Source organism: Heterodontus francisci, chromosome 19 (genome assembly GCF_036365525.1).
Source record: "Heterodontus francisci isolate sHetFra1 chromosome 19, sHetFra1.hap1, whole genome shotgun sequence".
NCBI classification, from domain to species: Eukaryota; Metazoa; Chordata; class Chondrichthyes; order Heterodontiformes; family Heterodontidae; genus Heterodontus; species Heterodontus francisci.
The window spans coordinates 29,176,603-29,190,174 of record NC_090389.1 but is presented as its reverse complement, the minus strand read 5'-3'; the positions used below and the strand labels follow the sequence as shown (position 1 = coordinate 29,190,174).

Here is a 13,572-nt window from a genome sequence, read left to right as displayed (position 1 = left end):
AGCTAACAGCATTTACTGTTACTTACGCCCAAGTCGAACAGAAATTTCTAGTGACTACACGTGCAGTAAAATGCAGAATCTGGAAGTTGCTGGAAGTTGAAGTCCCTGCTCCTTCAAAAGGTTCCTGAAAACAGCATCTCGCCGTTTAACTCACCATTCAAATACATTGAACGGTGTGGAGTTCTTATACTTACCTCACAGATATGGACGAAACTTGTCATAAAAAGTTAGGGACTTGTCCAGTGCAAGTACCTCTTCAATGGTACGGTAAGACTGACTGCCAAACAACCTCTCTGAAAATTACCTTTCATAATCACGGGAGTCTCATTCCTTCAGATTTTAATTATTGTCGGAGATTTTAAAAATACATTTCTAAAAAAACTTTTTGTTACTCTTAATCCAATCTTTATTTTGCTTTCTGTACCTGATTTGACATTGAATTCTTTAACTTACAATTTCTGATTCAGACTCTGTGCTTCTCGTTAAATATCCTTCAATCGGATTGCCTAACTGGCAGTTGCTTTGCCAATTCTGATGAAAGGTCACTGACCTGAAACGTTAACTCTGCTTCTCTGTCCACCGATGTTGCCAGACCTGCTGAGTATTTCCAATACTTTCTGTTTTTAATACACAGTTGCTTCCCCTGTTCACACAGATCCCACATGCTCTCTAGAGGGCGCTGTGTTTTTAGGATGGTGGCTCTGGGAAAGTAAAGTTGATTGAATGGTTGGTGACTGGCGATGTCCAGTCCAATGTTGATTAAACTGAAGCCCTGTCAGCCACCTTTTTCAAAAGCAATGAGACATCTGAGTGTCCAAGCACTATCTTAAGAGCAGTGAGTTATTTGAGTATTTTGACAATGATTTCTGTTCTATCCAAAACCAGGTAAACTGATTAAAAACAGAAAGTGCTGGAAATACTCAGCAGGTCAGGCAGCGTCTGCGGAGAGAGAAGCAGAGTTAATGTTAACTCTGTTTCTCTCTCCACAGATGCTGCCAGATCTGCTGAGTATTTTCAGCCCTTTCTGTTTTTATTTCAAATTTCCAGAATCCGCCCTATTTTGCTTTTATATCAGATTAACTGATTATTTTTATAAAAGCAAAATACTGACCTGAAACGTTAACTTTGCTTCTCTCTCCACAGATGCTGCCAGACCTGTTGAGTATTTCCAGCGTTTCTTGTTTTTATAACTGATTATTTTTGTTCTGTTTGCATTGTTCAAATTGACTGCTGTATTTGCCTGAAAATAGTTACCACACTTTAAAAGTGAAGTTGATGTGAAAGAGCTTTGAGATGATCTGAGAGATGTGAAAGGTACTATAGAAAGTGTTTCTCGGCCATTTGCCAATGTACACATCTATGAGGCTGTTATCAAAGTTCACCTCCAAGACTGTAACTTATTTTGGAAGAACAATAATAGGTATAAAATGAATAGATCTTAGTGCTGCAAAAATGAATAGTTTAGGAATAGCAGTTTGTAAAAAAAAAAAATCACGAACACTTCCTGCACAGGCAATCCAGTTGGAAAGCGGATGGAGGTTTATGAGAATAAACACGTACAAAAATAATTATATGTTGCATGGCACATGGGAGTTCCTGAGATGCTGGAATAAAGGGAAGCATAATGAATGGTGTATTTAAGGTGTTCTGGAATTTATTTGATTTATGGTTGGTGGGAGGCATGTAACTATCACAGGAGATTAAATGGATTGTGTGCCGTCCATGTTAATCCATTCATTCACAAGAACAATGTCGGAGAGAGCCTGCTGCTGGAAGGTGCTTTCTGCGCATGCTTACTACTCCCCAGGGACCGCAGGAGCGGGCGCCGAGCCGCGCAGGCGCAGTACCGCCCTCCGACGCGCTGGGAGGGGGGAGGGGGGTTAGTTGGCGCAGGCGCAGTGAAGCCTCCGGGGAGAAGAGTAGAAGATGGTGTTGATGGCGGAGGGGGAGCTTCGCTGAGCGACAGCCTCGCCGACATGGGCAATGAGAACAGCCTGGAGACCGGCGAGCTGGAGCCGATCTCCGCACCGGGAGCCGGCGCTTTAGCGCCGCTTAAAACACCCGCTGCCCCGAACGGAGCACCCGGAGGACGGGCAGCGGCAGCCGGCAGGTTAGCAAGCGGGGCGGCGGAGCCCTGAGCCCGGCCGGGGGAGAGGGGGGGGAGAGGGAGGAGGGGGGCACGAGCTACCCACAGCAGCCAGTCCAGCAACCCAGCCCTGGAAAGCAGGCGCCGGCGCCACCATGGTGACCTGACCTGGCAGAGGTGACCAAGCAGGCCCGGGCGAGGAGGAGGGAGAGTAACTGGGGCCGGGGCTCAGCTTGACAGCAGGAAGTAGGAAGCAAGGGCAGCTGAGTCCAACAGGGCAGGTTTGCAATTACACTCGCAACCTGATTTTAAAAAAACTCAAAAGTAAGCAAGGGATGGAGCACGCTGTCATGTTTGCTGTACCTTAAATGGTTTCACTTTTTGAAATGCAGCCCAGAAAGGTTCTCCCTGGATAGAAATGAATATTTCCACCCAGGTTGATACACACACACCCGAGTGTCCGTGAACCACACGCACCGTTAATAATCATAGGCGATCTGGAAAGGGCATTGGAATTGAGCAGGCAGACGAATTCGCAAAACGAGCTGCAGAAATCGCAGGGGCATTGGGTCTTTTTTTTTAATGCCAGCGATTCAGTGAGGGAGGGGATTGCAGCACGGTATGCATGTTCAATGAAATGCAACAGGAAGCTGTCAGCCAGTAGAGAAGCAAAAGGACGAGAAGAGAGGTGCACAAATAGTAAACCAGAAAACGGGACCCAGAAGCAGATAGTCAGCTATGAGACGGTGAGCAGACGGACGCTGTAGTGTGTTGTAGCAAAGACGGATCAGCATTTGTTCTTGGTCGTCTCGTAATGTGTTTGGGTTAGTTTTCATCTGAGTCCAGTGGACCAGGATATATCTTGGATTATAAACTTTTAAATTCAAAGTGATAGGGGCTGACGACGATGTTTCGGAGTCTTATGTTGTCTAAAAGATGTGTTAGGATGAATTTTGCGTTATGCCTACCAAGGGTGCCTGAAAATCATACCTTGAAGGTTCTTCGGCTCTTTATACATACTGGTGACGGAAAGGCTCACATAGTACAAAAGTGTCTGTTTAAAGACGGAAGAACTAAAAGAGCACAGAGCTCTTGGTACCAATATGTTTATAAAACTAACGCAACAGTTCTTGCAGAGCAGCAAGACTGCTCGAGTATAGACGTCAGAAGTAGCTGTCCGTTCAGAACCACAGACCACCAGTTAGCACAGTCGGCTTTAATTAACTTTTTGCTGCCCCTTATCAAGCCAATCAAAATCGGCAGATCTTTCCGTATTAAAGGAACGTTTTTTCCTTTACATTCACATTTTGTTTAGACAGCAGTCATCATTCAAATATTGGTTTTGGTGTTTTCACTGTATGATCGTTTTGTGCTACAATTTATAGGAGAACTACAAATGGAGGCTACAGGTTTGTTTGTGACCGCTACTATTCATATCAGAGAGAGGAAGAACAATGCCCGGTGCGGGAGGTGGGCGGATAAAGAATTGGGTGAAGCTTATAATTTTCATTGACAGCTGTTTCTGTGTTACATATGTTGGGCTGCTTAGTCGAAGCAACGTTGATCTAAAATAATTGCTAGCTTCATTGCTTGGCTGAATGCAGAATGCTTATGGGTTAAAATATGAAGAGAAAATTGGGTTGCTTTGCCAAAAGCGTTCGATAATTAGAGCTGTTCCTTCCGATAGAACGCAATATGACTCGGGAAAAGATCTAAGATCAGTAATTGAAGCTTTGTTTCTTTAATACATCCCGAATTATTATGTTACAGAGGTCCGTGTGAGCGCGCTATAATCGCTTGGTACAGTCATTATCAGCACTATTTCCCCAAGCAACGTGTGGCCTGAGCTGTCCCTTTCAATACTATTCTATAATAGCACTTTGTTTCCCTGTGTGGTGCTGAAGCGCGCCACGCTTCGCTAATGGGAGCTGTCTAGTTCAGAACCACGTGTGTGTATTTCAATCAACCAAGCACCTGCATATGTATATCAGCATTGGTATCTGTTTCAACAGCGCCTTTCCTGCGTGGGAATAGCCCCCAGAAGCTGCACGTTTGAGGGTTTAGTGTTGGTATTCGTTGGGAGCTGTCCGTTTCAGTTTATGATTGACCTCAACATCTGTCCAAGCCAGTCTTATCGCGCACCAGGAGGATCGACATTGAGAGCTGTCCATTTCAGCACTATTTTCTTGAACTTTTTCACAAGCAGCTTCTGCAGTTTTCAAAATTCGTATTCTTTATTGCGATTTTGATTTTTTAACATCCAATATCGTACAGTTTTGACAAGAATAATGTAAACTTTGGATTTTATGTCTACACCAGTATCACTTCTTCAAATAGAAGGTGATTGTCATTGGAGGCGGGTAGATGAGCCCAAAATAAACGTGGAATTGAGTAAAGTCAGTAGTCATAGATTTGCCTGTTTAACAGCCCAACCGTGATGTGACTGAGTTCCTTTCAACACTAATAAGGGTTAAGTATACCTGTTCTGCAATAAAATCACTACATTACGTCTGTGGTTTTGCTATGGCTGCCATTTTAAAAATATAGTTTGATTATAACTTTTTAGAATGGTCTTGAATGCTCACATGTGACTGCTGCAGCAAGAACATGCCAGCCTGCATGTAAAAGTAACAGTAGATGGGATTTAGCGGGAAGATAAGTATGTCACAGCTGTATTATTTAAGTATGCTTGAAAGGTGTATAATGGTAAACATATGTAGCTTTCATCAATCTTTATGACTCCTTAGACATTGCAGCTACTTTTGGCTTGTTGGAAGAATTCTCATGCTAGCTTAAACCATTTATTATATCACCATTCAATAAATTTCCACTCCTGCAAATAGTGCAAAACTGGATCAGTTGGAGTTGATGCTTCAGCACAATTGATAAAGGAACCCAAATTTAAGCAAATGATAAGTAGATTTCAAATAATTTAAGAATTGTACTGGGGAGAGGAGGAGAAGATACTGTGCATATAGCAACAGCTTGAGATAGCTGAGATTGGTTAACTGGATTCCAGCTACAGAATTTGGTGCAATTTCTTGCAGTAAAATCTGGTTTTAGATTTCAATGTCTTTAGAAGGGTGGAAGATTTCTTTACTGTTTTATTAAGGCATGCATCACTTCGTGGCATATTCGCTTCATTTGCTGTGCAAATGTGCATCTTCAGTGTTCACGGAGGAGCCTATAAGTATAGCAGCTGGAATGTGCTGAATAAAGTGAGGAATCTGTTTACTGTACTGCGCTATTTCCTTTTTTTTTTGGTTAAAGGGTGGAATCTAGTTCTTATTGAAAGAATATTCTTGACTTGCAAAATTACTGTTTTGTGCTGGGTAAGAGAAGATATTAAAAAAGAAGATGGTAAAATGTTATCCAACACATTACTGCTTGGAAGCATTGTACTTTACTGTACAAAGTCAAGACTTATACAAAATATGGGCTATGTATTTTAATATGTAATTGAGAAATTCAATGTACATGTAGGTACAAAAAGATTTAAAGGAACAAATTTATTGAAAAAGTGTAGTGGGCCTATTCTACAACTGCATTGCTCAATATATTTTCCAATTTATTGCCTCTTATGAAGGCATTGACATATAATGCTTGGGTCTCAGCTCCACAGGCACTAATGGCCATTTGATAATTCAGCTGAGTGACCATTCTTCATTAGTGTCAGCAAGTTATTTGGTTGTGGAGTATATTACAATTGAGCATTATTCTGTCAATGCTAGATAAACTCTTTCCAGGAATGGTCACTGGATAATCAGGAGTACTAGTTGATTTTTCATCCCATTCTTCGTTTTCCTGTTGAGGGACACTGAGAACGGCTGTGTTCCTTCTCCAAATAAAGTTACTACATGCACCAAAAACTAGCAGTGAACCTGTAAGTTTCCTGGTCTGTATCTATCAATACCACACCCACTATCCTATTGAGCCTTATTAACCGTTGTAGTATAAATTTAAATGCTCTTGGAATTGAAGTGATATAAATTACACACAACTTCGGAAAATAAATTCATAGGGGCGGCACAGTGGCGCAGTGGTTAGCACCGCAGCCTCACAGCTCCAGCGACCCGGGTTCAATTCTGGGTACTGCCTGTGTGGAGTTTGCAAGTTCTCCCTGTGTCTGCGTGGGTTTCCTCCGGGTGCTCCGGTTTCCTCCCACATGCCAAAGACTTGCTGGTTGATAGGTTAATTGGCCATTATAAATTGCCCCTAGTATAGGTAGGTGGTAGGGAAATATAGGGACAGGTGGGGATGTGGTAGGAATATGAAATTAGTGTAGGATTAGTATAAATGGGTGGTTGATGGTCGGCACAGACTCGGTGGGCCGAAGGGCCTGTTTCAGTGCTGTATCTCTAAAAACTAAAAAAAAAAAACATAAATATGCACTTAATAGTATATTTTATTGTCAGTGAAATGGAAACATTCACAGCTGCTGCAGCATTCCCCCCCTCCCCCCCCCCCCCCCCCCCCACTGTAAATGTACCTGGCTCTTTAATACAGAGAAACAGATTCTACTTTGTAACTTGCTCCTATCACTTGACTTTATGAGCCACATAGGGCTTGTTACGACCAGGTGAGAAAGGTATCTAAGGGCCCCTCGCAGCCTTCACCTGGTCTTACCATAACAGGGTTTAATTTTAAACATACCACGTTTTTACTCCTCCTTGGTGAATCCTTGTTCACCGCTTTCTAATTATAAGGCAAAGAAATGAGCACAAACAGGCTTTCTTAGGCTTAAAGAAGAAAGGTGAAATTTTATTCAACTCTAATTCAATTAACACCTATGGATACACGGCACACCCATGCTCGCAGGCATATGTGATACCATACATGCAGATAGGGACAGAAAAGAGCAGAAGAAATAAAGTGGAAAAGTTTGAGGCAATATCTGAAGAGTTTTTTGTTACAGGTCTTCAGACTCACTGTAAGTCCTTGCTTGTAGGTAGATTTTGCTTTTTGTTGGGGCCCACTATTCTTCTTAAACCTTGTTCACTGTAGGAGACTTTTCTCTCTTGGGTTCTTGTATCTTCAGGGGTCTTGGGGTTCTGTGAGAAAGAGATGGGAGCAGACAGAAGAGATGCTTTTCAATCCAGGAGGCAAGAACTTTCTGCCAGTTCAAACACTATTTCTACAATTTAAAACTCCCCAAGTTGGCCAGCAGGGTGCTCACGTAACCGACTGGTTTGATCGGGTCTGTTCTGTGTATTGTATGGGAGCGGGAGATAGCTCCTTTGTTCCAACACTCTCTGCTAATATGCCAAAATGTCTTTCCAGCCAGGGTCCTGGCAATTCCTTGTAACAGGCCTCTCTTCTTCCCAGCAACAATTTGAAATTTAATATCCTTGTGGCAAAATTAATGTGCCTCATTCTTGGCAGGTGTGGGGGGGGGGGGGGTGGGGTGGCCTGCATGACAGGCTAGTTTACCATTTATCCTGCCAATGAAAGGTTTATAACAATAGCGTGGTGCAATCGGAGTGTTTGCTGCTGTTCAAAGTCTTTCATAGATTCTATCTTCAGACATGGAAATGGTAGTCCACTAGCTAAGCTACGAGTAATAAAGTGCTACCAGTGATCTGCTCCTTGGAGTTATGGTGCTAATAATGCATATAACATGAGTTCAAATCTTGGCATGGCAATTTTTGAATTGGAATTCATTTTTTTTAAAAGGAAACTAAAAGACATCTGGAATAAAAAGTTGGCACCAGTAACTGCATTAATGCAGCTATCTGATTGTTGTAGAAACCCAACTGGTTCAGTAATGTTTATCAGAGAGCGAAACCTCCCATGCATATCTGATCTGACTGGGGTGAAAATTGATAGGAAAGATATACTGGAAAGGCTGGCTATGCTTAGAGTGGATATGTTGCCTGGTCTGGATGGCTTGCATCCTAGGTTGCTAAAGGAAGTGGGAGTGGAGATAGTGGAAGGGCTTGCCACTATCTTCCCTAGATAGAGCAGAGGTGCCAGAGGATTTGAGGTTGGCAAATGTGACATCTTATTCAAGAAAGGGTGTAAGGACATTTCTAGTAACTACAGGTCAGTCAGTTTAACATAAATGGTGGGTAATGTTTTAGAAACAATAATCAGGAAAAAAATCAACAGGCACTTGGAGAGGTTTGAGTTGAAGGAGAGCCAGCACGGATTTGTAAAGGCAAATCATGTTTGATTAATTGTTAATTCATCAGAAAATTCAGAGAAGGTTGATGAAGGCAAAGCATTGGATGTCATCTATATGGATTTTAAGAACACTTTTGACAAGGTAGTACGCATAAAAGGTTGGCTAACAAAATTGAAGTTCATGGAATAGAAGGGTCAGTATCAACTTGGATAAAACATTCACTTAAGAACAGAAAACAGTGAGTAATGGTAAATGGTTTTTCAGACTGGAGGATGGTGCAATGGTGTTCCCCAAGGTACAGTACTAGGATCACTGCAATTTTTTGATATATAAAAAGTAAAATTTCAATGTTTGCCAATGATACCAAGCTTGGAGGTGTGGCAAGCAATGAAGATGATACTAATCGACTGCAACAGGCTAGCAGAATGGACCATCAAGTGACAGAATTTAATGCAGCGAAGTGAGGTGATGCATTTTGGCAGATGGGATAGGGAGAGGCAATATATACTTAATGGCATAGTTCTAAAGAGTGTGAAGGAACAGTGGGACCTGAGAGTAATGTGCATAGAACTTTGAAGGTGGCAGGACATATTGAGAGAGTAGTCAGCAAAGCATATGGGATCTTGGGCTTCATAAATGGAGATATTGAGTACAAAAGCAGGAAGTTATGCCGAATCTTTATAAAGCTCTGGTTAGGCCACAACTAGAGCATTGCGTTCAGTTCTGGTAGCCACATTTCAGGAAGGAAGTGAGGGTCCTTGAGGGAGTACAGAGGAGATTTACCAGAATGGTTCCAAGGATGAGGGATATTAGCTGCAAGGTTGGGTTGGATAGCTTGGTTTGTTCTCCTTGGAGCAAAGGAGATTGAAGAGAGATTTGATAGAGTTGTACAAGATTATAACAGGTTTAGATAAGATTGAGACAAAGAAAAGCTGTTCCCATTAGCTGATGGTGCAAGGACTAGGGGACACAGATTTAAGTTTTAGGGGAAGAGATGTGAGAAAGCATTTTTTTATGCAGCAAGTGGTAATGACATGGAACTCACTGCCTATAAGGGTGGTGGTAGTGGAGATTGATTTTAAAAGGAAATTGAGTAGGAACTTGAGGGCAATAAACGCGCAGAGTTATGGAGATAGAGCGGGTGAATGGGACTGATTGGATTGGTCTGCAGAGAGCTGGCATAGACTCACTGGGCTGAATTACCTCTTTCTGTGCTGTTATGACTCTCTGACTTAAACACGTGCAAGCAAATTTCCTGCTGATTACCACCCTCAATACCTCTGATGTAGAATGCCACTTGGAGGAAATACTGAGGGTGGCAAGGGCACCAAATACACTGAAGTTGAGGACTTCAATGTCTTGGACTTCTATCACTGTTATTTCATTGCGAGGCCAAAATTCTGTAACTCATTATGTAACAGCATTGCGAGAGTACTTTTACTACATGAATTGCAGCAGTTCAAGAACTGCAGCTCAACACTACCTTCTCAATAGCATCTAGGGATAGGCAATAAATGTTGGCCTTGCCAGCAATGCCCACATCTGGAGAACCAATTTTCAAAGTAAATTTTGTGAGATTGTCCAAAATGAGGAATTGTAGTAATTTTGCAATGCCAAAGGTTTCACAGTCTTCTGATTCTGAGAAGATGTCCATAAACACCGTGACCTGGGCATGTCACTGGATTGTGCTTTTTTTTGGCACAGTTTCCCCCAATGCCAGCGTAACCTGCAAAAGATCGCAGAATTTTAAGTAATCAGCACAATTCAAGTTTCAGCGATCATTTGCACTAATTTTAAAAAGATTGTGCTTGAAGCACAAAAATTGTCATGCCCGCACCATTGAGAGAGTTTCTGGTACTTGATCTTGTTTGCAGGCCTTTGAGGAGGCTCTAAAAATTAAGCTGGATCATTTTCATTTCAATCATTCACGGAAAGGGGGCATCACTGGCAAGGTGAACCTTTATTGCCCATCCCTAATTGACCTTGAGAAGGAAGTCATGAGCCACTGCCTTGAGCCGCTGCATTCGATGTGGTGCAGATACCTCACAGTGTTGTTAGGTAGGGAATGTCAGGGTTTTGATCCAGTGACAGTTAAGGAATGGCAATATAGTTCCAAGGCAGGAATTAATAAGGGATAGTCAGCATCGCTTTGACAGGGGGAGATCGTGTCTAACAAACTTCATTGAATTTTTCGAGGAGATGACTAGATGTGTAGATGAGGGTAAAGCAGTAGATGTAGTCTACATGAACTTCAGTAAGGCTTTTGATGAGGTCCCGCATGGGAGATTGGTTAAGAAGGTAAGAGCCCATGGGATCCAGGGCAATTTGGCAAATTGGATCCAAAATTGGCTTAGTGGCAGGAGGCAGAGGGTGATGGTCAAGGGTTGTTTTTGCGTGTGGAAGCCTGTGACCAGTGGTGTACCGCAGGGATCGGTGCTGGGACCCTTGCTGTTTGTAGTGTACATTAATGATTTAGACGTGAATATAGGAGGTATGATCAGTAAGTTTGCAGATAACATGAAAATTAATGGTGTTATATATAGTGAGGAGAAAAGCCTTAGATTACAGGACGATATAGATGGGCTTGTAAGATGGGCGGAGCAGTGGCAAATGGAATTTAATCCTGAGAAGTGTGAGGTGATGCATTTTAGGAGGACTAACAAGGCAAGGGAATATACAATGGATGATAGGGCCCTAGGAAGTACAGAGGGTCAGGGGGATCTTGGTGCACTTGTCCATAGATCACTGAAGGCAGCAGCACAGGTAGATAAGGTGGTTAGGAAGGCATATGGAATACTTGCCTTTATTAGCTGTGGCATAGAATATAAGAGCAGGGAAATTATGATGGAGCTGTATAAAATGCTAGTTAGGCCACAGCTGGAGTACTGTGTACAGTTCTGGTCACCACACTTTAGGAAGGATGTGATTGCACTGGAGAGAGTGCAGAGAAGATTCACCAGGATGTTGCCTGGGCTGGAGCATTTCAGCTGTGAAGGGAGACTGGATAATCTAGGGTTGTTTTCTTTAGAGCAGAGAAGGCTGAGCGGGGACCTGATTAAGGTATACAAAATTATGAGGGGCATTGATAGGATAGATAGGAAGAAACTTATTCCTTTAGCAGAGGGGTCAATAACCAGGGGGCATAGATTTAAGGTAAGGGGCAGGAAGTTTAGAGGGGATTTGAGGAAAATATTTTTCACCCAGAGGCTGGTTGGAATCTGGAACACACTGCCTGAAGGAGTGGTAGAGGCAGGAACCCTCACAACATTTAAGAAGTATTTAGATGAGCACTTGAAACGCCATAGCATACAAGGCTATGGGCCAAGTGCTGGAAAATGGGATTAGAATAGGTAGGTGCTTGGCCAGCACGAACACAATAGGCCGAGCGGCCTGTCTCTATGCTGTATGACTCTAGGATGGTGTGTGCTTTGGAGGATAACATGGTCTCTTGCATCTTCTAGGTGATAGAGGTAACAGGTTTGGGAGGTGCTGTCAAAGAAACCCTGTTCAGTTGCTGCAGTGCATGTTGTAGATGGCACCCATTCTCGCCATGGTGTACAGGTGATGGAAAGAGTGAATTTTTAAGTTGGTGGATGTGATGCCAATCAGGTAGGCTTCTTTATCCTGGATGTTGTTGAGCATTTTGAGCGTTGCTGGGACTGCACTCATCTAGGCAGGGGAGAGTATTCCATCACACTTTTGACTTGTACCTTGTAGATGGTGGACAGGCTTTGGGGAGTCAGAATGTGAATCCCTAACCGCAGATTACCTAGTCTCTGACCTCTTGTAGCCATAGTATTTATGTGGTTGGTCCAGTTAAGTTTCTGGTCAGTGGTGAATTCCAGTATGTTGATGGGCGATTCAACAAAGGTAATGCCATTGACTGTGAAGGGGAGATGGTTAGACTTCCTCTTGTTGTAGATGGCTATTGCCTGGCATTTAGGTGGCAAATATTCACATCACATATCAGCCCAAGCGTGAATGTTTTCCATCTCTTGCTGCATATGGAGAAGTTACAAATGGAACTGAATACTGTGTAATTATCAGCAAACATCTCCACTTCCAATCTTATGATGGAAGGAAGGTCATTGATGAAGCAGCTGAAGATGGTTGGACTACCCTGAGGAACTCCTGCAGCTATGTCCTGCGGCTGAGACAATTAGTTACCAAAATTCACAATCATCTTCCTTTGTGCTCGGTATGACTCCAACCCATAGAGAGTTTTTCCCCCGATTCCCATTGACTTCCAATTTTACTAGGGCTCTGTGATGCCACATTCAGTCAAATGCTGTCTTCATATCAAGGGCAGTCACTCTCTCCTCACATCTGGAATTCAGCTCTTTTGTCCATGTATGGACCAAGGTTATAATGAAGTCTGGAGCCGAGTGGTCCTGCTGAAACCCAAATTAAGTATCATTGAGCAGGGTATTGCTGAGTAAGTGCTGCTTGATAACATTGTCAAAATGCCTTCCATCGCTTTACTGAAGATTGAGAGTAGTCTAATGAGGCAGTAATTTACTGGATTGGATTTTTTCGGTTTTATTTGTGGACTGGATATTCCTTGTCAATTTTCCACATTGTCAGGTAAATGCCAGTGTTGTAGCTGCTGGAGCAACTTGGCTAAAGGTGCAGTGAGTTCCGGAGGTCAAGTCTACTGTGGGGATGTTGTTGGGGCTCTATAGTCTTTACTGTATGCAGTGCATTCAGGTGTTTCTTGGTACTGCATAGAATGAATCAAATTGGCCGAAGACAGGCTTTTGTGATGGTGGGGACCTCAGTCGGAGGCTGAAATGCATCATCTGCTTGGCGATGGTTGAAAACACTTCAGCCTTGTCTTTTGCATTCACTTGCTGGGCTTTGCCATCTTTGATGACAGAGATACTAATAGGTAGGTTTTGAATGGTTTTAAAGAACATTTACTAAGGAGCTAACTACTGTAGCCCAATCTAACTAGAAAATAGTTTTGTATATTTTTAAAGACATTTTCAGTAATTTAAAATCAGGTTGCGAACAGGCCATGGTTTAACATTGATTTGAAAATGGTTATTTTTGTGTGACACCCACTTTCAGCTGTATTAGTCAAACTTTACCAAGTTACTACTCTCAAATATATTGAGGAATTAAAAAAAAAATTTCGCTCGTAAAGACTAACCAGTTTACATGGTCGGTAAACCATGTTTACTGGCTCATGGCAGATTTTGCATTCAGCGTTATGCAAGTGAGTTTGAGCAAAAAGTTGAGGCATGGGGGATGTTGGGGGGTGGGGTTGGTGGCAAAATACTTTTAAAAATTGGCACAATTTTGGCTGTTATTTGTGCTGGAATCATGAATTGCACCCAAAGCAGAAACTCCACCCCAACCT

The 13,572-nt window shown here is 42.6% G+C and overlaps 1 protein-coding gene across 1 annotated transcript in view; it reads left to right on the top strand.

The window, feature by feature from the left end:
* The first annotated feature begins 1,933 nt into the window (after positions 1 to 1,933).
* The window catches only part of LOC137380010 (protein bassoon-like), a 464,497-nt gene continuing 452,858 nt past the window's right edge, over positions 1,934 to 13,572 (top strand). Inside the window, exon 1 of the mRNA XM_068051484.1 lies at positions 1,934 to 2,110. Within this exon, the coding sequence (XP_067907585.1) occupies positions 1,977 to 2,110 (134 nt within the window). The 5' untranslated portion in view covers positions 1,934 to 1,976. The remainder of the gene's footprint in view (positions 2,111 to 13,572) is intronic.